Raw genomic sequence first — 25,753 nt, 5'->3', positions numbered from 1 at the left:
ACTTGCTTTGTATCTGAAAGACAATTAGCAAAGCATGTTTAGCCTTGTTTAAAGAAAATAGGAATTGATTAATCTTAAATTTACTTGATATTTCTATAAAACATCTTCATTTTACTCTAAAAACATCCTGTAGGTGTTAGGACAAACTTTCTTGTTTCTAGTCTCAATATGACAACATATTTAGAGCAGTGTTTCCCAACCCTGATCCTGGAGGCACACCAACAATACATATTTTGGATGTCTCTATTATCTGACCCATTAATTTCAGCTTTTGGAGACTCTTCTAATGTCCTGACAAGTCGATTCAGGTGTGTTTGATTAGGAAGTTGAAAATGTGTACTGTTGGTGTGACTTCAGGAACAGGGTTGGGAAACACTGGTGTACAAGACACTACCTCATGAAAAAACAATATTGTTAAAATAAATCTAAATTGATAAAACAGATTCCCAGTCACTGAAATCAAGTACAAACCCTACTATTTTATTTTTGAAAAACCTGGTTTTACATAAACATACACACATATACATCAGGTTACAAAAGTAAAATGGCTTGCAAGGAATTTTTCCACAATTTGTAAAGCCTAAGAAATGCACAGACCTCATCAAACGTGAAGTATAGCAATTTAAAAATTATTTTCATACATCATATCAAACATCTTATTGCACGTTATTGGTGCCGTCACAAAACATATTTACTAAAAAACTATGTCTATGTACATTTGTAATTTGGTAATGCATTACAATAAAGTAACATTTTTTAACATCTGTTGATATGAGCTAACAATTTTATTTTTGATGTTATTTTAATGCTATTTAGCAACATTTAATCAAGTTTAATTCTTAAAAATTTCTTAAAGGCACAATATGTAATTTTCACCACTAGAAGTTGCAAATTCACAACAAAGGCTTGGTTTGATGAAGGTGTTTCCCTGTTTTCCATAAAACCGAACAAGAAATTGAGGGGTTGTGACTTGATTTGCATGGTGATACAATGATGTGTCCATGTCACTAGATAAAATATATTATGAGCATTATTCAAAATATTTGGGATAATGTAAGTACGTAAATCAGCAAAAATGCAAAAAACTGTTCTAGTGGTTTTTGGATTTTTTATGAAAAATTTAAATATTGTGCCCTTAAAGCAGTGATCCCCAACACCCAGGTACCAGTCTGATCAATTATTACCGAAGAAACAGAAAAATTCATTCTTTATTTCAGATTATTTTTTATTCTTCATATTTTTACAATTAAAAAAAAATCTTTTATTTTGAAAAATGACCGTATTCTCGGTTACAACTGTATGCCAAAAATTTAACACACGCTAACAAAATAATTAAGAAACAGACGTCTTTAAAAAGTTTCTTGGCAAAAGGGGAAAAGGCTCAGAGAAGGACCAAAGGCAGTATGGGTCGACCCATTTGTCAATAAATTGGGTGAATCCTGCATGTCTGTGCAAGAAGAAGATCAACTGCTGGAAATGCAAACGACGGCAGCCATTCTAATATTGCATCTTTTCGCCGCACAAATTCTATATTTCCAATGGAGGTGCATGGCTTGTGCACCCATATATTGAGCGACACGTGCAAGCGGCTGGACCTAACCCTAACCAAAGAGCTTGGAATGACCAAGAGGCGATGCCCAATAGAACTTTCAATTGCAACAGCAGCGCCCAGCAACAGCCCCGGATTCCGCCATTTTGGAGTGAAAGCAGTCGGCTTTCCATTGGATCTTATTGCTATCGCGATGGCAAGCAGCTGCTTTGTTTTTTATTTATTACAATACAACACTTACTACCACAATCATCAGCACTTTTAATAGTTTATTTTACAGACTTATAATATGCTGTTGTTCTATTAGAGTTTTCATTCCAAAATGGCCGCCGCGCCCTCTAGTGGCTGTTTCCCAAATTGTACTAGAGTGTTTTCTCTTGGTGATTCTATGTTCTTTGCCCTAACCCAGTTGAACATCATCAGAATGCTGCAAGCACACCACAAGTCACATGACGAGAACTGACCAATCAGCTTCAGTGTGTTTTTTTTAATCATTTAATTTCTCTATAAAATAAAACTTTCATCAGAAGTGCTGCAATGTTTTGTCAGCTTGTCATCCTATGAAAAAATGGTTGATGGTCGCCTAGCAATCTACATATACCCACCACCCACGCCTAGGTAAAACTGTCAAGCGTTGACCAGTCCACGGTGATAAAAGATTGGGCATCACTGTTTTAATGCACATTATCAATAATCTATTGATTTATCCACTAACAATAATAAAGATTAATGTTATAAAACATTTACTGTTAGTTTCTCAGTAACTGACACATTAATGTTAACAAATATGACCTTATTGTAAAGTATTACAGAGATTATTCTACACACTTATAATGTCTAGACACAATGCTTAACTTCATAATTGCCGTGAACAAAGCAAAACGATAAATATTTCCTGTTTGTGTATGGATTTCTTTTGTTGCTGTAGACAGACCTGCACAAGTACAATTTTCAGGCTTCAAGAAAATAATTGCTAAATTCAAAAGGTGAAGAAAGTCTGTTCAAAATGTTTTATACAGGTTGAATGTCCTTTAGACAAAGGGCCTCACACTCCGCCCGCGTTTCAAACCTGTTTTTGTTTCCTTCACATCCTCCAAACCAGAACTGAGAGCATTCATTCTGCTGGATGTCATAATACCAGCTTAAAACATAATTACTGCAGGGCCCCACATCCTGTTTCATGAGGCAGGCATCTGTAAGTGGAAACATCAGGACAGAGCTCAGGATTCATGCACGGGACACCATATCAGTTCTTTCAAATGACTTCACAGAGAAAGCATGCAGTCGTTTTCAACTATGAGCAAAAGCCAGACAAGGCAAGAAAATGTTACAAATGTGGCTCAATCCTTACCATTAAATAAAGCCGTTTCAACTTGTGTCTGTGGGATTACTTCAGGATCTGGAGATGAAATAAGGAGTATTTCAGCATTTTACAAAGTATAGTGGTGTGGTTTGTAACTTTCTGTTGGACTTTATTTTTTATTAAATTAATTTACTGACATTTTTTTAGGGATTTTTTAAAACGGTAAAGTATATTGATTGACTTTATCGCCTTGTTTAATGTCTGCTGATACTGCTCCTTCAACAGACATTTAACTGATTATAAGAAAATATATGTCTATTGCAAGTACATGTCAACTTACCCTCACCCCAACCTAACAGTCTACTTATAATCTAATGAGAATTAGTTGGCATGTAGATGCAATGTAACTTAAGTTCAACAAAATAAAGTAATACCTATTGGTCTAATGCCATGATCAAATTAGCAATATTTTATATGCAGAAAAAATGCCAATAGTGTAAAAATGCATAAAGTATTATTTTTTTGCCAACAGAGAGTCATTGTATCTGAACACAAAGTTCGACATGTGGAACTTTTTTCCATTTTTGCCACAAAATGGGAAAAAAAAATGTGTGTATTTTTAAGAGATTTCTTGATTTTTTTCACAGATGTATTTATACAAAAATTCATAAATTATTTATTAAAAGTTGATTCAAAGCTGCATCTTTAAAAATATCAAAATTACCCCGATTCAGAAATCAATGAACCAATTTAATTCTTAATATAGTTATTCTTATCAGCAGTTATTCTTATTAGCTTATTACTCTTTCTACACAAAATCCAGTTATACAGTATGTGAATTACATTCAATAAAAATAAATGAACGAAAGAATTACTCCAATTTTTATTTATTTTTTTTGCTTCAGATTTAAAAAGAAGCTTTAAATAGCTTTTCAGTACTGTTAATCCTTTAGCACAGTTTAAATTTACTACCCTTTTGTTATGTTCGGGATGAAAACATCCACTGAATTAAACTGCTGTAACATTGCATCAGATTGTATTTTAATTTTTTTTTGCATAAATCTGTTAATCAACCACAGTCCTGATCAAAACTACTAAATTGTTTATAAAATTGCAGAATTTTAACTCTTTAATTGCCACTCCAAAATTACTTTTTATAGTGAAATACGTCATTTTGTGTGTGCTTTTTTCACCAAATCAGTGACAATATTTATGAATTTGGCAATTAAAGAGTAAAAATCCTGTAATTTATTTTAAACACTTAGTAGTTTTGATCAGAACTGAGGTTGATAACCAGATTTATGCAAAAAAAAAAATAATAATAAATAAAAATAAAAAAAACATATATATATATATATATATATATATATATATATATATATATATATATATATATATATAATTATATATGGTTTCCGCTACATTCATTCTGCCATGGCGGGGTGCCACACCAAAATTCATCGCCACGGCTACATTACAGCTTCTCATTCAAAACATTAAGTCATTGTTGTTTTTTTAAATAACGGGTTAAAATCGAACCAAAACACATTAAAAAATAAGTGAATTATAACAGAGCAAGCTTTTCTGTAACCATAGTAGTGCTGTGCGTGATTTATTTATACTAACTGACAGGTGAGTGTTGCCTAAGGCCAGCAAACACGACGTAGCTTTCAGTTAAAATGAACACAGTATCCATTATTATACTTTATTTGTAGATAAAGCTCTGTGGTTCTGCATACAATGACTTTATCTTGCTGGAGTTTAAAGTTGTTACATTTTACTTCAGGATTCAAAAATGGCGCTCTGTAGGTCTATTGGAGAAATTCATAAATATTCCTAGCAAATCTTTTAAATGTTGGAGACTTGTTACATAAACGCACTAAATTGCACTTCAGCTGCGTTTATTTGAGAGCGCACAAGAAGATCTGCGCTTGAACAGCGTATATTTGAGGACATGCAAAAAGTTTTGTGCATGAACAGAGGAAATTGGCGCACGAGCAAAGAGATTTGCATGCTTGTATAACAAATGCGTTCTCGACTTGTGATACTGCCCTCACGACATTTCTCCATTTGCATTTGTCACTGAAATAACGGCATAGGTAGTCGGTAGATTAGTGTAAAAGACCTGCCGCCACAGTTGGAATCACTGTATATATATATATATATATATATATATATATATATATATATATATATATATATATATATATGATGCATTTTTACAGCAGTTTAATTTAGTAGATGTTTTTATCTCTAACATAAGGAAAGGGTGGTAAATTTACCCGATGTATTGTTGAGTTAAAAAATTCAAAGCATTTTCTCAAAATAAGATTTGTCACTAAAAATCATCCCATTAGCTGAAACACAAAAAGGTTATGGCCAAATTAAGACTCAAAATCACCTCAGAGTGGATGAAAACATCCCCAACAGTACATGAGAGTTAACAACCTGACATTGCCCATGCTTGGTGTTTAGATGATAATACTGCATAATTATGTCCTGTATGATTAACTCAATGACAAAACTAACACAACAAAAATGACAAAAGCGAGAAAACAGCAGTAAAGAAAGCATACAATCATTGCTGTACATATGTCAATATGATTGCAAAAGTCAGTTAGGAAAGTGTGTTAAAGAGGACATATTATGCCCCTTTTTACAAGATGTAAAATAAGTCTCTAATGAGTATTTATGGGATTTTTCAACTCAAAATACTCTCTAAACATTATTTTATAACTCTTTGAATTTGTCCCGTTATAGGCTTTGATCCTATTAGTGCAGTTTTGACTGTTCCTTTAAATTCAAAATGAGATTGTGCTCCCAGTCCTTTTGTCAAAAGAGCTACAAATGCCTGTGCATTAGCATAGTGAGTAGTGACAGATTCAAAACACGACTAATGTTATCTCCAGTGTGTGAATTATACATTGATGATCAGGGGGGTCAACTGTTTCGGTTAGTTTGTGTTATACCTGCATCAGTCATTTATGTATTTTTTTTAATTACATTTAGTTTATTAATAAAACATATTTAAACTTTCAGCAGTTTGAGAGATATTCTGACCCGACAGTATCCTGTGATTATCTTTTTCAGATGTTAATGTAGGTTAAACTACTATGCCTCTAGTTTGATTGTACTTTCAGGCTACAGTATATGTAGATACAAAGACCTATTATACTAGAAAACAGTCTTGTGAACACTATGTCTATTGGTGCTCCAGATCTGCAGCTTTCAGACTTTTTTCTCGAACAGACTGATAGGCGCAATGGTTTGAACTGTTATAGGCGTGGTCAAATGTATATTTATATTATCTATTATTTTAAATCTTAACAATATTATTTAAATTACAGATCAGAGTGAAAGATTTCTCAGTATTTAACAACTAACCCCCCTCCCCTATACGTCTTGTTTTGACCTCCTTCAGGGGGGGGTCAAGAGTCAATTAGGGGGTAAATTCGGGTGTAATTCGCACCCTGGTTATCTCTGTGAAAAACTAAAGAAGTGTCTCAGATAAAGGCAGTTTTTTGAAAACTATGGTGTATATTTGTGCATCCTAAAACTCAACACTTATCATGCTTCTTAGTCACTGACATCTTCAGCAGGTATGGTGCAAAAACTTTAATGGTCATCGGCTGCTTCTCACTCAGGGCTGTCAATGCTAATGAGGGAGAGATAGTCACTAATGGGCAGAACTTACCCCCTCTGATGACACTTACAAAGGGAGAATGTCAATCAAAGTGTTTCTGCAGACTGTTTTTATTATGTGTGATTATAACTAAATTTTATCCATTAGAGGATGGCTATATTCACACACTGTAGCCACACAACTGTGGTAAAACCGCTTACCAATGTGATTTTTGCATATAGCTCCCCTTTCAGACACTTATTAAACACTGCACCTTATGTTCAAGGTAAGCTTCCATTCAACTGCATTTACTTTAGACTTTTTACACTGATTGCTAAACTAGTTTTGATATAAAGACAAAGAACTTACTTTTTTTACCACAGGTCTGAAGGCACTCCCTCTCTGAACTAAAACGGTTACCATTACCACCACAGCCGCCGTACCAGAAGGGTAAACAACCACGGACTGCTGGATTGTAATACCAGCGTTGCATATAATCACCACAGACGGTGCCACGGTCAGAACTCTGGCGACACAGACCTGAAAACAAAAGAATTTGGTCACACTTAACAATAAGGTTTCATTAGTTTGTGTTGGTTATTGTATTTACTAACATAACTGAGTATGAATAATACTTGTGCAGCATTTATTAATCACAGTTCAACGTTTACTAATGTCTTATTTATGCTTGATAACATTAGTTGACGCATTGAGAGTTGACATGAATTAACAACGAATAAATACTGTATGAAATGTAGTGTTCATTGTTTGTTCATGTCAGCAGATGCATTAATTAACATGACCTAATACATGCACAATACTTTAAGCTAACTTTTAAATCAATTTGCTAAATGGCTGTCTTTTAGGGGAAAGATTGGCAAGGTTTATAAGGACGTACTGTCTGTATTGTCAGCAGGAGATTGGATTATTGAGTCTCCACGACCTGAAGACTGCTGGTCCTCAGTCTCTGGCGCAGTATCTTCTTCCTCCATGTCCTCTTCTACTTGAACATCTGGATATACAGTGGAGAGCACAGGAACCCTTGAAAAAAACATACAAAACCACTATTTATTCTGTTTGTTTAGCAAGGGATTGAGTAAAATGTTAAGGATTGATTTACTCAGTGAAGGCCTGATAAAATTTTTTACAGGTTTCAAATAAAAATATCGTCATTTATACTTTAGAAATTTTTTGATTATAATTTCTTTTCATTTGTTGCTGGTTTGTTTTTTTAAATTAAAATATGAAAATTAAAAAATGGTAATCTGTTGTCGGGCTGCACGGTGGCGCAGAGAGTAGCACGTTCGCCTCACAGAAAGAAGGTCACTGGTTCGAGCCTCGGCTTGGTCAGTTGGCATTTCTGTGTGGAGTTTGCATGTTCTCCCCGTGTTCGCGTGGGTTTCCTCCGGGTGCTCTAGTTTCCCCCACAAGTCCAGAGACATGCGGTACAGGTGAATTGGGTAAGCTAAATTGTCCGTAGTGTATGTGTGTGAATGAGAGTGTATGGATGTTTCCCAGTGATGGGTTGCAGCTGGAAGGGCATCCGCTACGTAAAACATATGCTGGATAAGTTGGTGGTTCATTCGGCTGTGGCGACCCCAGATTAATAAAGGGACTAAGCCGAAAAGAAAATTAATGAATAAATGATCTAAAAAAAAAAAAAAAAAAACACAAATTATAAAAAGAGGCATCTTTTTGATATTTTACACAAAGAATGCTCTTATTTTATGCTTAACTTTTATTTTATTTATTTTTAAATTAAGAAGTCATCAGTATTTTACAAAACAAATTATTATTCATGATTTTCATCAATCATTTATTTATTTAAATCTGCATCTATTTAAATAACTATTTATATGTGTAAATGACCTTAATTCAAAATTTAATTCACAATTGCCATTCTAATTCTGATTCTTATTATCACCTGCCTTTCTACACACACTGTGTTCATTATACAGTATGTAAATTACATTTAATTTAAATGAATAATATACAGGTGCTGGTCATTTAATTAGTATATCTTCAGGTTCAACTAGACTGAGAGATCACTTAAAGGCCTTTGCAGGTGTTAATTAGCTGATTAGAGTGTGGCACCAGGTGTCTTCAATATTGAACCTTTTCACAATATTCTAATTCTCTGAGATCCTGAATTGGGGCTTGTCATCAAAACAATCAAAACTAAAATAAATTAACACTTGAAATACAGCAGTCTGTGTGGAAAGAATGTATACATTATACAAATGTCATTTTTTAAAAATTGGAATTAGTGAAATAAATCAACTTTCTGAAGATATTCTAATTATATGCCCAGCACCTGTAATACATTTTTCGAGGTTTACTTTATCAATCTGCATCCTATTAAATAAACACCCACATCCTTTCTACACATTTATTAATTTATTTTCTTTTTACACATACACTACGGACAACTTAGCTTACCCGATTCACCTGTACCGCATGTCTTCGAACTTGTGGGGGGAAACCCAGAGGACACGGGGAGAACATGCCATCTCCACACAGAAATACCAACTGACCCAGCCGAGGCTCGAACCAGCAGCCTTCTTGCTGTGAGGTGACATCGCTACTCACTCTTTCTACACAATTTACCTTTATTTTTAAACAAATTGTAAAAAATTAATTAATCAAAGTTTTATTAAGGTGCACTAACCTTATTAAATAAAAACCTAATTTGGTATTTAAACTATGTTAGCTTTATTAACATGATCATTTCTAAATTAAATAAATAATTGACTCTTTCATTCATTGCAGGTTTATTAATCTCCAACTTACTAAACAAGAACCTGCAAATAAATAAATAAACTAAGCACATATATGAATACTTTCCCTCATAACTCAAGTCAGTGATTAATGCTCACAATAACCGCTCTGACCTCAAACAAACAGATGTTTCACATTAGATGATGACAGTGTACGTTTTGTCATTTGATACCTGTACACTGGTCTCTCTGCAGCTTCAAAGTCCAAACGCTGGCCTGGACTTTCTTGAAAATTCCTGCACTGACTCTGGAGTGATGGATGAGGGTAGGTGTTCATATTCTCTGCATTCATAAAGAAACTATATATTAACACTCACAGCTAGACACTCAAAATGAAAACACATGAAAAGTCAATCGCAACGCAAAAGTTCACCCAAAACTATAATATTTTCATCATTCACTCACAGCCATATTGCTTAAATAAACATGATGCATGTTTTGAAAAACAAAAAGCTTATATATATATAATTTACAGCTTGTGCTGTACATCTGATCTATGAAAATCTCAGACATGAGAACAGCACGCTACTAATGGAACTCACTTTCAGGCTGATTTGGCTTTTTGAATAAAATGACTGCAGAACAACTACACAATTATGTTTGTTCCTAGAAAGAATTGATATCTACTAGAAATTCTAGTCATAATATTAATTCCTCACATTTATATAACTCTTTTTAGCACACTAAAAAACACTTTACACATTGGCGGAATCTTCTCATCCACCACCTGTGGGCAGCATCCACCTGGATAACGCGATGGCAGCCATATTGCGCCAGACCGCACACCACACACAAGCTGTTTGGTGGAGAGGAGACAGTGATGAAGCCAGTTATGATATGGGGATGGTTAGGAGGCCATGATGGACAGAGGTCAGTGTGCAAATTTGGCTAGGATAACGGGGTTAAACCCCTAATCTTTTTCGAAGGAAATCCTGGGATTTTTAACGACCACAGAGAGTCAGAACCTTGGTTTAACGTCCCATTTAAAAGACAGCACTCACTGAGCAGTATAGAGTCCCCTTCACTATACTGGGGTGTTAGGACCCACACAGACCACAGGTTGAGAGCTCCCTACTGGCCTAATACCACTCCAGCAGCAACCTAGCTTTCCTATGTGGTCTCCCATCCAAGTACTGACCGGGTGCAGCCGTGCTTACGTAGCTTCAGTGGGCAGCCATGTGAGAATTGCAGAAAGCTACCTGTCATAGTCCTCAGTTGGACTCCTTGGGGTAACAAATGTCTTACCATTATCAACCGACTGTGGCTTTATCTTTCTGTTAGTTTTTTTAATGGTTTTCTGATGGCACGTTTTTGCTGTTGCGTTCTGTTACTAAGGGCCAATCACACTGGATGATTTTCTGTTCTGAAAAAAGTTATAATAATAATCGCTTTAAAGTTGTCTAAATGTAGTTCTTAGCATAGTACTAATTTATCAACTCTCACATGGCTGCTTACGGAAGCTGCACCCAGTCAGTGCCTGCATAAGAGACCACATGGGAAAGCTAGGTTAGTGCTGGAAGTGGTGTTAGTGAGACCAGCAGGGGCGCTCAACCTGCAGTCTGTGTGGGTCCTAACGCCCCAGTATATTGATGATAATCAATAAAAAAAATCACAGGATATCTTTCGAAAAGTGTAGGGGTTTGGCATCCTGGACAAATTTACCCACTGACCTCTGTCCATCATGGCCTCCTAACCATCCCCATATAATAACTGGCTTCATCACTCTGTCTCCTCTCCACCAATCAGCTGGTGTGTGGTGTACAGTCTGGTGCAATATGGCTGCCGTCTCATCATCCAGGTAGATGCTGCACACTGGTGGTGGATGCGGAGGTTCCCCCCAATGTGAAAAGCACTGTAAGTGTCTAGAAAAGAACTGTATAAATGTAAGGAATTATTAATATTATTATAAAAAATAAGATTTAATATTTACAGTAGAAAATTTACAAAGAAATCTTCATGAAACATTGATTTTTAGTCATATTTTTGATCATTTTGGCCACATTTTGACCAATAAAATGTGTATACCTGCGCAACATTTGTGGTCCAGGGTTACATTTTAGTCAGGTTCTGTTGACATTGCCCTGGTTTACCAAAAAGCATGGTATAAACTGAAATTAGACTTGTTCCTCACATAAAGCTATTGTAAAGCTATAAGGCTCACAATGATACCTTTTATGATGTTTGTTGCATTTTCTGAGCAACATTAGAGAGGCAAGATAGCCACCAGAATAACTACTGCAATTCTTTTGACCCAAATCAAATCAGCATTAACATGAAACACTCCTTACTGCTCAGTATATGGAAGAAAGTCCTCATGAAGCGTTGTGTGTACTCCTGTTCTCCATGTTTCAAGTGGCCCAGGTGAATGATGTGCTGTTCTAAAGGATAGCTGGCAAGCTCCTCCACCTGACTAGAGGCGATGGAGTCTCCCACTGTCAAGGTGAAAAGAACAATGCCGCTACACTTCGCCAACCTGGAGAAAGAGTCCAGACGTTTTTTCTCCTGTAACGCTGTCTCCTCCCCAATGATGGCCAGCAGCATCTTGTTCTTGCGACTTTCTGGAACTGCGTTGAAACACTTCTTGAAAGCAAACTCCAAAGTAGAACCCAGTTCATGAGATCCTCCGGTTTGCTTTAGTTTTTGGATGATGCTTGTCTTCATTAGATTGCGATCAGAGAACTCACGTAAGCTGAATATCTCGTGTGCAGGCTGGGGGTCACTATAGGTAGACGTCTGCTGGTAGAGAGCCACTCTGGCCTGTCTGTCAGCCCTGGTGGGTTGACTGCTCACAACAATTTGATCGAGCACACCGCCGAGCACCTCCTTGACACCCTTGAACTCGTCAGCCAGGATGCTACGGGACCCGTCCACAACCATCACAAAGTCCATGTCCAGCTCCTGAGGTGCAGATGGCAGGTTGGTGCCCTCACATTCTCTAGCTGGTCTGCAGGGATCTTGGATGTGAAAAGATGTTATCATACAATAAATAGGTGGAAAAAGTTCTGGAGAAACAGTTTATTAAAAGTACAATACAAAAACAAAAGTATATAAAAAATACCAAACCTCGGGTGTACATTTTTTTCAATTATTCCTTAATTACTGTGATTGAGATTTATACATCATAAAAAAACTGTTTGAAAATATATGTAATATGAGACTTTAAAAAAGTAATACTGAAAAAACTGACTTTAAATTTGGCAAAATATAATATAATATAATATAATATAATATAATATAATATAATATAATATAATATAATATAATATAATATAATATAATATAATATAATATAAAATGTATTATAATATAATATAATATAATATAATATAATATAATATAATTTAATATAATATAATATAAAATAATATAATATAATGTAATATAATATAATATAATATAATATAAAATAATATAACATAATATAATATAATATAATATAATATAAAATAATATAATATAATGTAATATAATATAATATAATATAATATAATATAATATAATATAATATAATATAATATAATGTAATATAATATAATATAATATAATATAATATAATATAATATAATATAATATAACATAATATAATATAATATAAATGCCTAAATCCCCTTGAAATGTCTTTTTTTTTTTCCTCTTAATGTCATTTCATTAATCCTTGGGTGCAAGCAGGAGAAAAAAAAACTTACCATAGCAAATAACACAACTCTGGATCTTACTAAGAGTAGCATTCTGGTCTTGCACTCTACCCAGAACAGTCAGGATAAAACTCTGGCTCTCATCTGCCTGCATACAGTACAACATATGCCATGCATAGAGAATGAGTATGTCTACATGCTGTTAAAAGTATTAAAGCTTCTTGTGTTAGGCACACACACACCTTGATTTTACAATTCACATTTAGCCATTAAACCAACCCAGGCTCGTTCTGAAAACGCTACTGGACAAACTGGTAACAGCGGAAAAGCCTTCCAAATTGAAGCGGTCAGCTGGTAAGCCCAAAAAAGAATGGCATCATACTGCCACGTAACGCTCGTTTAAAAAACGAAACACAGCCAAACGTACTCTTGGCTCCCTAATTTGCGTTCTCCAGAAATGTATACAGGGCTATGTTTTCACAATGAGCCTATGTTGCATTTAACAGATGCTTTTATCCAAGGCGACTTTCAAATGAGGAGACATTCAGTGATTTAACAAGAAGAGGCAATACACGCAAGAAGTGCTAATTATAAAAAGTAACAGTTAGTGCTCAGGGAGAGCTAAGGAGGGGGGGGAGTGTTTTTTTAAGTGCTCAGGTCATTGTGGATGAGATGTTTTTAGTTTGAATAATACTAGTGAATTATAGTAGTTCAAACAACTGGTCACCTTGGAGTTAAAAACGCATACAAAGTTAACCAATTTAAAGAGTTAACCACTTTTAAATCAATCAGCTATTTTTAAACATTTTGTTTATGAGGCACTCATCTTTACCTCAAAAGCTCTCCTGATAGCAGGGACATTCCTCAGAGCAATGACCCCAAGTTTAATATTCAGGGCTTTGTACTCTAGAATGGCAGTGGTGAGAGATATCGAATCTTGAGATTCTCCAGCAGTGAGGAAAATGGCAACCTTCCTCATCAGGATGCCTTTTCGCACTCGCTTCAGAACATTTCTGCCCACAAACCGCATGGCAGCGCCAATGTTGCGGCGATTTGAAGTGCGTTCCAGGGCGATGTTGTTGACGGCATCGATAAGCTGCTTCTTGCGGTGGTAGTCGTTAAAGCGGATCAGGTATTTGGTGAATGAGCTGTAGGACACCAGAGCCACTCGAGCCCCTGTCGGGCAGCTACTCTCTGCAATTTTCATGTTGTCCAGCAGTCTGAGGACCACAGAACGCATGCGCTCAAAGCCTTGAGGGGTCACATCTTCAGACATGTCCATGCCAATCACAAGATCAGTGGGGTATGCCGGACATTTTATGTTGTCTAGAAGAACACATTCAGTAGAAGAGTTTCATATTTAATTGTGTACACATGACAGATAATTCACAAATTAAATATAATATTTATTTGTAAGGATGATGAAGAAGCCCTTTAGCCTTATACAAAAGTTGATAAGTCTGTTGTGCTTTATTCTGAGATAACAACCGCCTGGATGTACTTTATCCCTTACATAGCGCCTTAAATGTTGTGATTGACCAATCAAAATCACGTATTCAGAAAAAAATTTATAACATAATATATAATCATTGAAGAAAAATATGACACAAAAAAATGTTACCTACCTTTGCAGCACACTGTTAAATAAGAAAAAACATAACTTTTTAAAAAAGCATCTTTAATGTAATACTATTGTTATTTATTTGAAATAAAAAGAATAAATCATTGCTTACTACAGTTGTCTCGAACATATGAGATCAGCTGACAGTCCTACAAAAGAAAAAATATATATAATTAAACATGTCTTGTGTTTTTATATGAATGCATTTTAAATATGCAAATACATGCATTACCTTTATATTATATTATATTGCATTTAATATATTATTGTTTTTTTTTTTTTTACTTGTAAACATGCAGCGGCAAAGAAAATCAGACACTTACAGACATCTGTCTGGCTCCTCGTGGTCCTTTCGGGCCCTATATGGTAAAAAAAAAAACCTTTATCTTACCACATTCTATGATTAAATGATGCAGATAATATTAGTCTAAACATACTCTGTGTCCAGTCATCCCCCCACTGCCAGGATCTCCTGGTGGTCCCGTCCTACCAGCATTGCCCTGTTATCAGACATTCATTTTAGGCTCCTAAAAGTGTAAAAGATAAGAAAGTGAAGCTTGCAAAATGCTATTACCCCTCTTCCTCTGCTGCCTTTAGGACCAACACCTCCGTTTGTGCCTTTAAAGCCCAATTCACCCTAGGAGAAATGTGACAAAACATTATTCATTTATAAATGAACGTTATAAATATTGCAATGTCAAGTTTTAAGCTCACCTGAAGTCCAGGATATCCTGGAAAACCAGAATCCCCCTTGAAGAGAAGTATAAAAATAATATTTAAATTGAATAATTGTTAAATGTAAAATCAAAAAAGTGCATATGTGTGTACATAAATAATAATATAAAAAAAAACTGCATATGGGTGCAAGATGAGATGTACGACTTTGGTGTCCTTATCAATTTCTACAAATGTATTTAAAATATATGAAGGAATAATTATAAATTGTATAATATTTTAAATTATTAAATGCTTCTAGCTGACAAATGGATAAAACCCATTTATTAATTAGCATTTTCACAAAAATAAATAAATAAAAATATTACATTCATCAATTTTCAGCTTAGTCACTTTATTAATCTGGGGTCGCCACAGCGGAATGAACCACCAACTTATTCAGCATATGTTTTACGCAGTGGATGCCCTTCTAGGTGCAACCAATCACTGGGAAAGACCCATACAAACTCATTCACACACATACACTAGGGATAATTTAGCTTACCCAATTCAACTATACCACATCTTTGGACTTGTGGGGGAAACCGGAGCACCGGGAGGAAACCCATGCGAACACGGGGAGAACATGCATACTCCACACAGAAATGTAAACTGACTCTGCCGAGGCTCGAACCAGTGACCTTCTTGCTGTGAGGTTTTCGTGCTACCCACTGCGTCACCGTGATTTTACAGTGAAATAATAATATATATTGTGGCAGAGAACAAACTTGCTAATTAAAAACAAAGGATTTTATGAATTATTCTGTATAAACCTTCTGTCCTTTGAGTCCTGGATATCCATAGCCATCATTGCCATCTTTTCCCTATTAATAATTCAAAAATGTCACAATTATAAAGGGCATCTCTTTCAAATGTTAAACTGTAAAATAAAGAAACAATTAAGAAACTTTTTGAACTGCTGCATTCAAGAACAAAATAGCATTTAGATTTTATTAATGAGGTTGGATAATGCTTGGCATTGCAAAGTTTTGGTAGATTATACAATAAAATATATATAAACATAAAAGTAACCGGCAGTCCCCTGGAACCTGCAGACCCTAAAGACCCCTTTTCTCCAGGATCACCTGGTTGACCCTGTAAGGAAAAAGCAACAGGAGAGTTTAAGCTTTAAAAGCAGAGATTTAAAGAGATGTTTCTGAAAGTCACTCACCTTCTGTCCTCTGGATCCAAGGCTTCCTTTAGTTCCTGGCCTCCCTGGAGAGCCAGGCGATCCCTGGGTAAAGAGATCAATAAAATCCCATTAATTAGCTGGTTTATTAATAATGGTTTATAGGAAAAATAAATAAAGAGAGTGACTGGTTTATTGTATTTAAACATATACCTGAGGTCCAGGCAGACCAACAAAACCTCTTTGCCCAACTGGACCAGGAGGACCAAAAGGGCCCTAAACAAAGACAATATTAATCTCAGATTATAGTTCACATCCATCCAATTTGACATCAAACCTTTTATTTAGCAATTTAAAGGTGTTCACATTATTAGGATTATTATTCCTATTATGCTTTTGACATAATATTGTGTTATTAGACAGTTTATGAATGTAATCCTTGAGATTACATAAACTGACAAGGCTTTAAAATGTGTGTGTGTGTGTGTGTGTGTGTGTGTATATATATATATATATATATATATATATATATATATATATATATATATATATATATATATATATATATATATATATATATATTGCATCACAGAGTAAATGATTCAATAGGGATTTTATGATATGAGCACTTATGAAGTCTATACTAAATATTGTAAAGAATAATATTGCTTCTTTAATATGATCAAACACAAATTTGAAAATTAAGCAAAACAGTATGTGTCGTTAACATGTAACTACAGTGCACTTCATAACCTAAGGCTTGTTATATAAGGTAACTACATGGGTTAGGTTAGGTTTAGAGGTAGGTTATACCTAATAGTAAATGTACCTAATTAATATTAATTAATTATCTTTAAAATGCTCTTCGTGCAGTTTGCTCTGTAATTCTGTTTGAACGGGAAAACATGGAATTCTTCAAAACTGCTTGTCAAGCTTACGATTAAATGTCATATTAGAAATCACCAATAAAATTTAACAACAACTGTCTCTTTCATTTCTAAATGTTTGAATAACACAAAACCTGCAGAAACACACATCTGGTCCAATCCCCTCCCCTGGAGAATTTTCAGTCCATATTGATCAATGATTGGCTCCTGTACTAGCAGGCGGGGCTTCTTTCAGCAAATTGATGGTTACACTTTTCCCATTCAAAACTATACGAGTGACTTCCCTTGTTTATTCTATAGTCTTTGTTAATATCCAGTTCAAATATCAATCAATAACTATTATAAGTGAGCACACACATACAAAATAGGACTGCCATCTTTTCTCGCCATTAACAATCTGCAAACAATTTAGAGCTATACATTTTCAGCTGCGTCATTATAGAGTCTTCTTAACTTTTTATTGATAGGGATAAATATAGGATTAATAAATACATTACCTGTGGACCCGAGCCCCCTGGAAGTCCTTGTAAACCTGGATCTCCTGGAGGCCCTCTGGGACCCTAAAAACAAGCAAACCAAGTCATTTAGTAACCATGTCACTTCTGCAGTGGCTTAATTATAACATTCTACAGTACTGTACCGGTAGACCTGCCGTCCCTCTTCTGCCAGATTGACCCTAGAAATAGATTTATTAAATTACCAATGTACCAAAAACCACTGGTTCTGTGATAAAATGACAAATCATAGATTAGATGAACTCACTGGTCTGCCATTTTCTCCACTTTGGCCAGCAAGACCATCTGGGCCTGGATCACCCTGGTAATAAAAGCACACAGAAAGAAAACAAATGCAATAAAAATCATTCAGAAATGAAATGTTTTTGTTTTTACTTCACTTTTAACTTATAAACTTGTAAAAAACTATTGTGAGCCTCAAGATTATGAATGCTTTTGATGGCCCCATCCATTTGAATAATTTTTAAAAAATGAAAATTTCTGGTGAAAACCTATATTACTCATGAAGCTGTGCAAATGTTTTCATGAATAATAAAAAACTAAATGTGGAGAAAAATCTTTTTTCTTATTTGCCTCATAAATTTGGTTCATCATTTACAATCCTTTAACAAATCCTTTATTTGTAAAATACTAAAAAGCTAAATAAAAGCTTTATTTGTGAAAAAAATTAACAAAATACTCCTGGATTAATGGAAAAAACATCAAAATAAAAAATTTATATCACAAACACTGATATTTTATTGATTACAAAATTATGCAACAACAAATTTCAAAATCAATTAATCTTGCCTTTGTTCAGTGATTGTTACTCTCACCGGCCACTTTATTAGGTACACCTTACTAGTATCGGGTTGAACCTCATTTTGCCTTCAGAACTGCTTTAATCTTTCATGGCATAGATTCAACAAGGCACTGGAAATATTCCTTAAAGATTTTGATCTATATTGACATGATAGCATCATGCAGTTGCTGCTGATTTGTCGGCTGCACATCCATGATGCGAAACTCCAGTTACACAACATCCCAAAGGTGCTCTATTGGATTGTGATCTGGTGATTGTAAAGGCCTTTTAAGTACAGTAAACTCATTGTCATGTTCAAGAAACCAGTCTGAGATGATTCACGATTTGATATGGTCGCTGTCCTGCTTATCATCTTCTGCTGCTGCAGCCCATCTTCCTCAAGGTTGGATGTGTTGTGTGTTCAGAGATACTCTTCTGCCTACCTCGGTTGTAACGAGTGGTTTTTGAGTTACTGTTGAGTTTCTTTCGGCTGGAACCAATTTGGCAATTCTCCTCTGACCTCCGCCCACTGGATATTTTCCCTTTTTCAGGCCATTCTCTGTAAACCCTAGAGATGGTAGTGCGTGAAAATCCAAGTAGATCAGCAGTTTATGAATTACTCAGAACAGCCCGTTTGGTGCCAAAAACCATGCCACATTCAAAGTCACTTAAATCACCTTCTTCCCCATGCTGATGCTTGTTTTGAACTGCAGCAGATCGTCTTGACCATGTCTACATGCCTAAATGCATTGAGTTTCTGCCATGTGATTGGCTGATTAGAAATTTGCGTTAACGAGCAGTTAGAGAGGTGTACCTAATAAAGTGGCCGGTGAGTGTAAATTTGTTGTTTTTTTAATTAAAATTTCACATTTGTTTAAATTGTTTGAAATTGAACATTGGTCAGGATTAAATATGAAACAATTATTTGAATAGGTATATTTTTAAAGATGTTACAGTTAATTGCTAGTTTGTAATCAAATTTAAAATGAACAACGCATACAGTACCTGCATGCCTGCACTGCCGGCATCACCTTTACGACCGCGGGCATTGTTATCCAATCCTGAATTACCCTGATTATGATAAAACAGATTAACACTGGTCAAAATGTAGCCAAACACTACTAAAACAACATTTGCTGAAAGTCATTAGTGGCTGGTCTCGACTTACACATGGTTTGTATTACTCATCATTGCCCGATGTATTAGTATTTTGTATCTACAGAGACATTCTTTTGCCAAATATGGTAACAATAAAGAACAAACATTAAATCATTACTCTCAAAAAATGTGAACTAGAGAGATTAAATGAATAAGACATACTGCTACTGCAGTAACAATGGAATGATTTACTTTAGAAAACAATCTGATACAGCATTTTCTCAACATGCAAGAACAGGGTTTATTGCATAAATGGGTGATGTTTTAAAGGGATAGTTCACCCACAAATGAATATTTACTTCCTATTTAAAATATATTTTGAAGAATTAAACGGTTTCCAGCTTTCTTCAATATATATATATTTTTTGTGTGTTAAAAAAACGGAAAAAAAACAGGTTTGGAACAAGTGAATGCTGAGTAAATAATAAAAGAATTTTGTTGTTGTTGTTTTGGGTGAGGGGGGACACAATGGCTCAGTGATAAGCACTGTCGCCTCAGCAAGAAAGTCGCTGGTTCGAGTCCTGGCTGGGTCAGTTGGCATTTCTGTTTGGAGTTTGCAAGTTCTCTTTGTGTTGGCGTGGGTTGTCTCTGGGTGCTATGGCTTCCCCCACAGTCCAAAAGACAGGCGGTACAGGTGAATTGAATAAACTAAATAAGAGTGAATGAGTGTGTATGGATGTTTCCCAGTACTGAGTTGCAGCTGGAAGGGCATCCACTGTGTAAAACATATACGGGATAAGTTGATGGTTCATTCCCCTGTGCCAACCCCTGATGAATAAAGGGACTAAGCCGAAGGAAAGTGAATAAACAAATGTTTTGGGTGAACTATCCCTTTAAGAGATTTATTTGCAGCTGAATTCTACTAACCGGATCTCCTCTCAGGCCTCGTTGTCCTGGGCTTCCTGAGCTTCCTGAAATACCTGTTGGACCCTTCACAAAAGTAACAAACAAAGACGATACATATGTATAAATCAGAGAAGATGGAGCACTACAGCGAGACTGGATCATAGTTGAGAGGAACATAAGTGGTGTATTTTACCGGATTGCCTGGATCTCCTCGCTCTCCTGGACTTCCCGGTGCTCCAGTTTTACCCTGAAAATTTCAAAAAGTAAAATGCAAGGCATGATCTTTCTTCCAAAAATTTTTATCCTTGAAAAGTTAAAAAAGTGACGTTTTTTAACATCTTTAATAATTTAAAGTGACATAGTTTCTGGGTTGGTGTTGTATATAACACAAAAATCCTGCATAAACCTTGCAAAACCTTTTTATTTTACAGACTTACTTCTCTATATAATATTTTTTATACATTATATTATTTTAAGCTACTAAATGCTAATAAAAGTCACTTTGTTAAACTGTAGAGTTTAATTTTCAACATCAAAAGTTGACAGAGCAGAGATCAAGGCCCCAAAAGGCAAATCACAACAGTAAATAAGCAGAAAACATGAGTGAATCACAAAATATGGAACCTGTTAAGATATTTTTTACAATGTAGGGTATTGATGTTTATGCTTTAGCTGCAACCATTTAAAACATTCTGTACATATATACAGTTGAATTCAGAATTATTAGCCCCTCTGAATTATTAGCCCCCGTTTATTTTTTTCCCAAATTTCTGTTTAACGGAGAGAAGATTTTTTTCAACACATTTCTAAACATAATATTTTTAATAATTCATCTCTAATAACTGATTTATTTTATCTTTGCCATGATGACAGTAAATAATATTTTACTAGATATTTTTCAATACTTTTTTACAGCTTAAAGTAACATTTAAAGGCTTAACTAGGTTAATTATGTTAACTAGGCAGGTTAGGGTAATTAGGCAAGTTATTGTATAACGATGGTTTGTTCTGTGGACTATCAAAAAATAATATAGCTTAAAGGGGCTAATGATTTTGTCCTCAAAATAGTGTTAAAAAAATTACAAACTGCTTTTATTCTAGCCGAGATAAAACAAATAAGTAATTATTAGACATGCCATGAAATTTCCTTGCTCTGTTAAACATCATTTTGGAAATATTTAAAAAAGGAGGAAAAAAAACAAAGGGGGTCAATAATTCTGACTTTAACTGTATATTTATTATATGTTTTAATTCAGTGTGCATTACATCTATCCATTGACCCTAGATTACTCACTGAATGTTAGAAGTGCATCATAATTTTATTAGGTACCTGTTCACCATCAACCCCATCTAATCCATTATCTCCCTCTTCTCCCTGTGGAAGAAGATTAAAGAAAACTCAAGCCATTATTAAGCAAACAATGATTACGTGCTCATTAACAAGCCAAATGCAAGAGAATATGAAAAGAGACAGGAACACAATTTATGTGCATCTAGACAAAAACAACAGAAACCACAGACTATAACAACCCTTTCCAGATGGCAATCAAAGACAGTCATCTAAACACAGATGCTGGCTAATAAATGCCATCTGGTAATAATTAGTAGACAGAGGATGTATACATCCTCTCTCTCTTTCTCTAGCTCTCTCTCTCTCCCAAAATCAAAGTCAAAGTCAAATGAGCTTTATTGGCATGACTTGTCAATTATTGTCAAAGCATTACACATAGCATAAACAATGAATAAATTCTATAGTGAATATGGAGTACTTATATTTATACATAAAACTATTAGAATTTTTTATCAATACATATAAGACTAATAGGATTATTTAAAAAAAGATGGAAAATATAGATATATTTTGTAATCATATAAAATCAAATAATAAAATAATGTAAAATAAAAAAATTTAAAAAAAATAAAAATACAAATAAATTAAAATAATAAAATAAAATAATAAATTAAATTAAAATAAAATAAAATAAAATAAAATAAAATAAAATAAAATAAAATAAAATAAAATAAAATAAAATAAATTAAATTAAATTTCTCCAGAGTCTTAAATGTTATCCCTTTAAATTTAATGCTAATAATTTTTTTTTAAGCAATTTCTTTATAAATTGTTAATAAATTGTATTTCTGACATGTCTATAGGCAAAGTTTCTTTGTTTTAATGGTAACCTGTGGCAAAAAGGTCTACCAAGCTGTTATGATGCCTGTTAAAGAAATATGGAAGTACTCACGTTTTCACCTCTGTAACCTCTGCCACCCTGAAGGAAAATGAATAAACTGTGAAAGCCACATTTAAAACTTTAAAAGGTCTCCATATGAGCATTTTATTTCATGTTACCTTTAAGCCTCTTCTTCCAGGGCATCCCTGATTACCTCGAGTTCCATTCAAACCAGGAAGCCCTCGCTCACCCTACAACACACGTGTACTGCGCATGAAAATCAAGATCATTCAATATTTATTCAGTTATTATTTATAGTAGAATTTTTATAGCATTTTTTAATGATTTTTTTTCACCTACACATATAAAGGTTGCATTTATGTAATCAAAAATGCAGTAAAACAATAACATATTATTAGTACAATTGAAAATGTTAATAAGGGGTTTAAATGTACGATATTCTTGTAATAACAAACAACTTTTCAGCAGACATTATTCCAATATTCTGTGTCACTTCATCCTTTAAAAATCATTCTAAAATACTGATTTGGTGCTTATGTAACATTTATCATTAGCATAGATAGCATTTTTGCATGCTATATATAATAAATAAATATTTTATTGTCCTAAAATCAAATTAATCTTACTAAACACAAATATTTAAACAGCAATCAAATGCCACAACAGTTATTTTATTCCTTATTTTATTACCATAGGAAGTTTTAGGATCCTTTTTTATTTGATTTGTAATAGAGGCCAGCTAGTGAAGTGCTATGCAGATAAACCTCACTCTTCTGACCTCTGAAGTTGCTCTAGCGACAGACGCTAGAGCCTAGGTCTTTAACCTTCTTGTTAGATCAACCGACTCACATACACAGAATTGCTGGTTCAATCCCAGTTTAGAGCGGGTTGGGTGCAGTAGGGCTAGTGGGTTACACATACGAAGCTCTTCCTGGATGGGAGTGAGGTTTTGGGGGATTGAGTGTAACAAAGGCCAACTAGCGAAATGATATGCGAGTAGACCTTACTCCTCTGACCTCTAAAGGTGCTCTCGCGACAGACACTACAGGTCTTTAGTCTGCTTGTTAGAGCAACTGACTCCCATACAAAGAATCGCCGGTTCGATCCTAGCTCCTTTTGCAGTAAGACTGGTGGATTACATATTTTATTATTTTCACTTTATTAAGTTAATTATTACAATCGTAATTGTAAAAGTGTTATCAAATACAATTTTGCTGAATTCAACAAAATTCTGCTCTGTAACTTTGTAATTGGAAATATGTGAATATGATAAATACTGCAGAGAAAACAGGATTCCTCCAATGGTTTTCAACCCCCAAAAAGTCTGAAAATGTAAGCTTTAGAAAACGTAGTGCACATTTTTAAAATCTTCCCTGGGCAAATTACAAAAATGCAATTTTGTGGAGAACTGACATGTCATGCATATTCATATGCTCAGTCTATATGAAGAGTTCAGATGCTAAAACCTCTAAATGCCATCAGAAATTTTCTTCTAAAATGAGCATTTTTCGATGATTCCTGTGTGTAGGTTCAGTTATTTCACATTTATTGCAAAGAATGTTTGTTATTTTCATTTCTTTTAAAAGAAAATAGCTAAACATGAACATAGGAACTTGACAAAAATTTATTTTAGAAGAGATATTTAGATGGCACTCAGAGGCCTTTGCATCTGATCTCTTTATGTCTGCACAAGTTTTCAAAAAAAACAAAATACCAATGCTGGGCTATATGTGTGCAGGAATGGACTGTTTCTTTTTACAAAGTGACAACTCAACACTGTAAAACAATTCTGGGTTTCACACAAATGATTTGTGTTGGGAAAACATGAAGGAATTAAGTTAAGTTATTAGTTTTTACAAATTAAAGTGGATTGAACATAAAAAACTAAACAATTATGTTGTTTCAGCTCATTTTAAATAAGTAGTTTGAACAAACATTTTTTTAAAATGTAGATACTAGCCTGACATAAATCTGATCTGACAGAATACAGAAAATGTTTGCCTTATGCATATACATATGAGCAGGGATGATTGTCATCTGTACAAGAAGCTACAGTATCTGAAAAACATCTTACTCAGCTAATGAATCAGCTCGTCTGAATGTTACTCATCTTATTCAGCTAATAAATTTAAAGGTAAATGACTAATAAATATAAATGACACAACTTACATGTCCTCCTTCTTCTCCAGGGTAGCCAGAATTTCCCCTCCGTCCTGGTAATCCCTGATTAGCAGTACAACGAGACAAATTTAGCATTTATTTTACAATGTAATTCAATAACACTTTATACAAATATCTTCAACTAATCACCTTTGACCCGGGCAGTCCCTGAAAACCACGAGATCCCTCATGACCAGAGCACTTACACGCCACATTACAGCACTCCCTCGATGCAATGTTATCCTACAGAGAAAAATACAAAATACAAAAATACAGAGAGAGAACACTTTAGATTTTGTTTATGAAAGGACTGTTGACATGTTGAACCAGGCACTTGACATCCTGATCTTTCCTCAGAGCTCTTTAAAATCTTGCGGCTGTTTCCTTTATCTTGGAGAGCCTCTCACTAACACTCCCACTAACAGGAAGCCATTTATTTACATAGCAGCCAAAACACTGAACATTAGGACATTGTGTGAACACTAAGAGAAACTGTAAGGGATCTATTGTACTAGAGTATATTGCATCTGATGAACATAAGTCTTAAAACTACTCTTAAAATTAATACAATTATTTTTTGCTTAACAGAAGAGGCTTGGCTCTTTATGTTTCATATATGGTCAAATATTTCTGCAGAAAATATTCTGAGGGCCATCAAGTTTAGGAGAAAAATCATCAAAAATGCTGGCACTTGTGACAAACAAGTTTACAACAAGGCGTATGATCCAAACACAGACTTATTAGAATTGTCAGGCAGGTAAGGGTAGGAACGACTGACGCAAATCTGATGTTAAGACATGGTGTCAAGATACCAAACTAAAGATATTTCTAAGCAGGCAGATCACATATCTAAAGCGATTTAAA

At 34.6% G+C, this 25,753-nt stretch overlaps 1 protein-coding gene across 1 annotated transcript in view; it reads right to left on the bottom strand.

Moving 5' to 3' along the window:
- Positions 1 to 459: 459 nt before the first annotated feature.
- col6a4a (collagen, type VI, alpha 4a) overlaps positions 460 to 25,753 on the bottom strand; it is a 69,684-nt gene continuing 44,390 nt past the window's right edge. The window contains exons 13-41 of the mRNA XM_068214283.1: positions 25,040 to 25,132; positions 24,899 to 24,952; positions 22,888 to 22,959; positions 22,781 to 22,807; positions 21,868 to 21,912; positions 20,731 to 20,784; positions 20,559 to 20,621; positions 19,539 to 19,604; positions 18,000 to 18,053; positions 17,878 to 17,913; positions 17,735 to 17,797; positions 16,564 to 16,626; positions 16,393 to 16,455; positions 16,254 to 16,316; positions 15,995 to 16,045; positions 15,222 to 15,257; positions 15,082 to 15,144; positions 14,945 to 15,007; positions 14,831 to 14,866; positions 14,620 to 14,656; positions 14,508 to 14,523; positions 13,719 to 14,226; positions 12,938 to 13,034; positions 11,540 to 12,205; positions 9,425 to 9,533; positions 7,373 to 7,515; positions 6,844 to 7,014; positions 2,901 to 2,948; positions 460 to 2,742 (exon numbers count right to left, since the gene is read on the bottom strand). Of these exons, the coding sequence (XP_068070384.1) occupies positions 2,561 to 2,742; positions 2,901 to 2,948; positions 6,844 to 7,014; positions 7,373 to 7,515; positions 9,425 to 9,533; positions 11,540 to 12,205; positions 12,938 to 13,034; positions 13,719 to 14,226; positions 14,508 to 14,523; positions 14,620 to 14,656; positions 14,831 to 14,866; positions 14,945 to 15,007; positions 15,082 to 15,144; positions 15,222 to 15,257; positions 15,995 to 16,045; positions 16,254 to 16,316; positions 16,393 to 16,455; positions 16,564 to 16,626; positions 17,735 to 17,797; positions 17,878 to 17,913; positions 18,000 to 18,053; positions 19,539 to 19,604; positions 20,559 to 20,621; positions 20,731 to 20,784; positions 21,868 to 21,912; positions 22,781 to 22,807; positions 22,888 to 22,959; positions 24,899 to 24,952; positions 25,040 to 25,132 (3,042 nt within the window). The 3' untranslated portion in view covers positions 460 to 2,560. The remainder of the gene's footprint in view (positions 2,743 to 2,900; positions 2,949 to 6,843; positions 7,015 to 7,372; positions 7,516 to 9,424; positions 9,534 to 11,539; positions 12,206 to 12,937; positions 13,035 to 13,718; positions 14,227 to 14,507; positions 14,524 to 14,619; positions 14,657 to 14,830; positions 14,867 to 14,944; positions 15,008 to 15,081; positions 15,145 to 15,221; positions 15,258 to 15,994; positions 16,046 to 16,253; positions 16,317 to 16,392; positions 16,456 to 16,563; positions 16,627 to 17,734; positions 17,798 to 17,877; positions 17,914 to 17,999; positions 18,054 to 19,538; positions 19,605 to 20,558; positions 20,622 to 20,730; positions 20,785 to 21,867; positions 21,913 to 22,780; positions 22,808 to 22,887; positions 22,960 to 24,898; positions 24,953 to 25,039; positions 25,133 to 25,753) is intronic.

This window comes from Danio rerio, chromosome 16 (genome assembly GCF_049306965.1).
Source record: "Danio rerio strain Tuebingen ecotype United States chromosome 16, GRCz12tu, whole genome shotgun sequence".
NCBI classification, from domain to species: Eukaryota; Metazoa; Chordata; class Actinopteri; order Cypriniformes; family Danionidae; genus Danio; species Danio rerio.
Note: the sequence above shows the minus strand (reverse complement) of the source record. Positions and strands in the feature narration are given on the sequence as shown.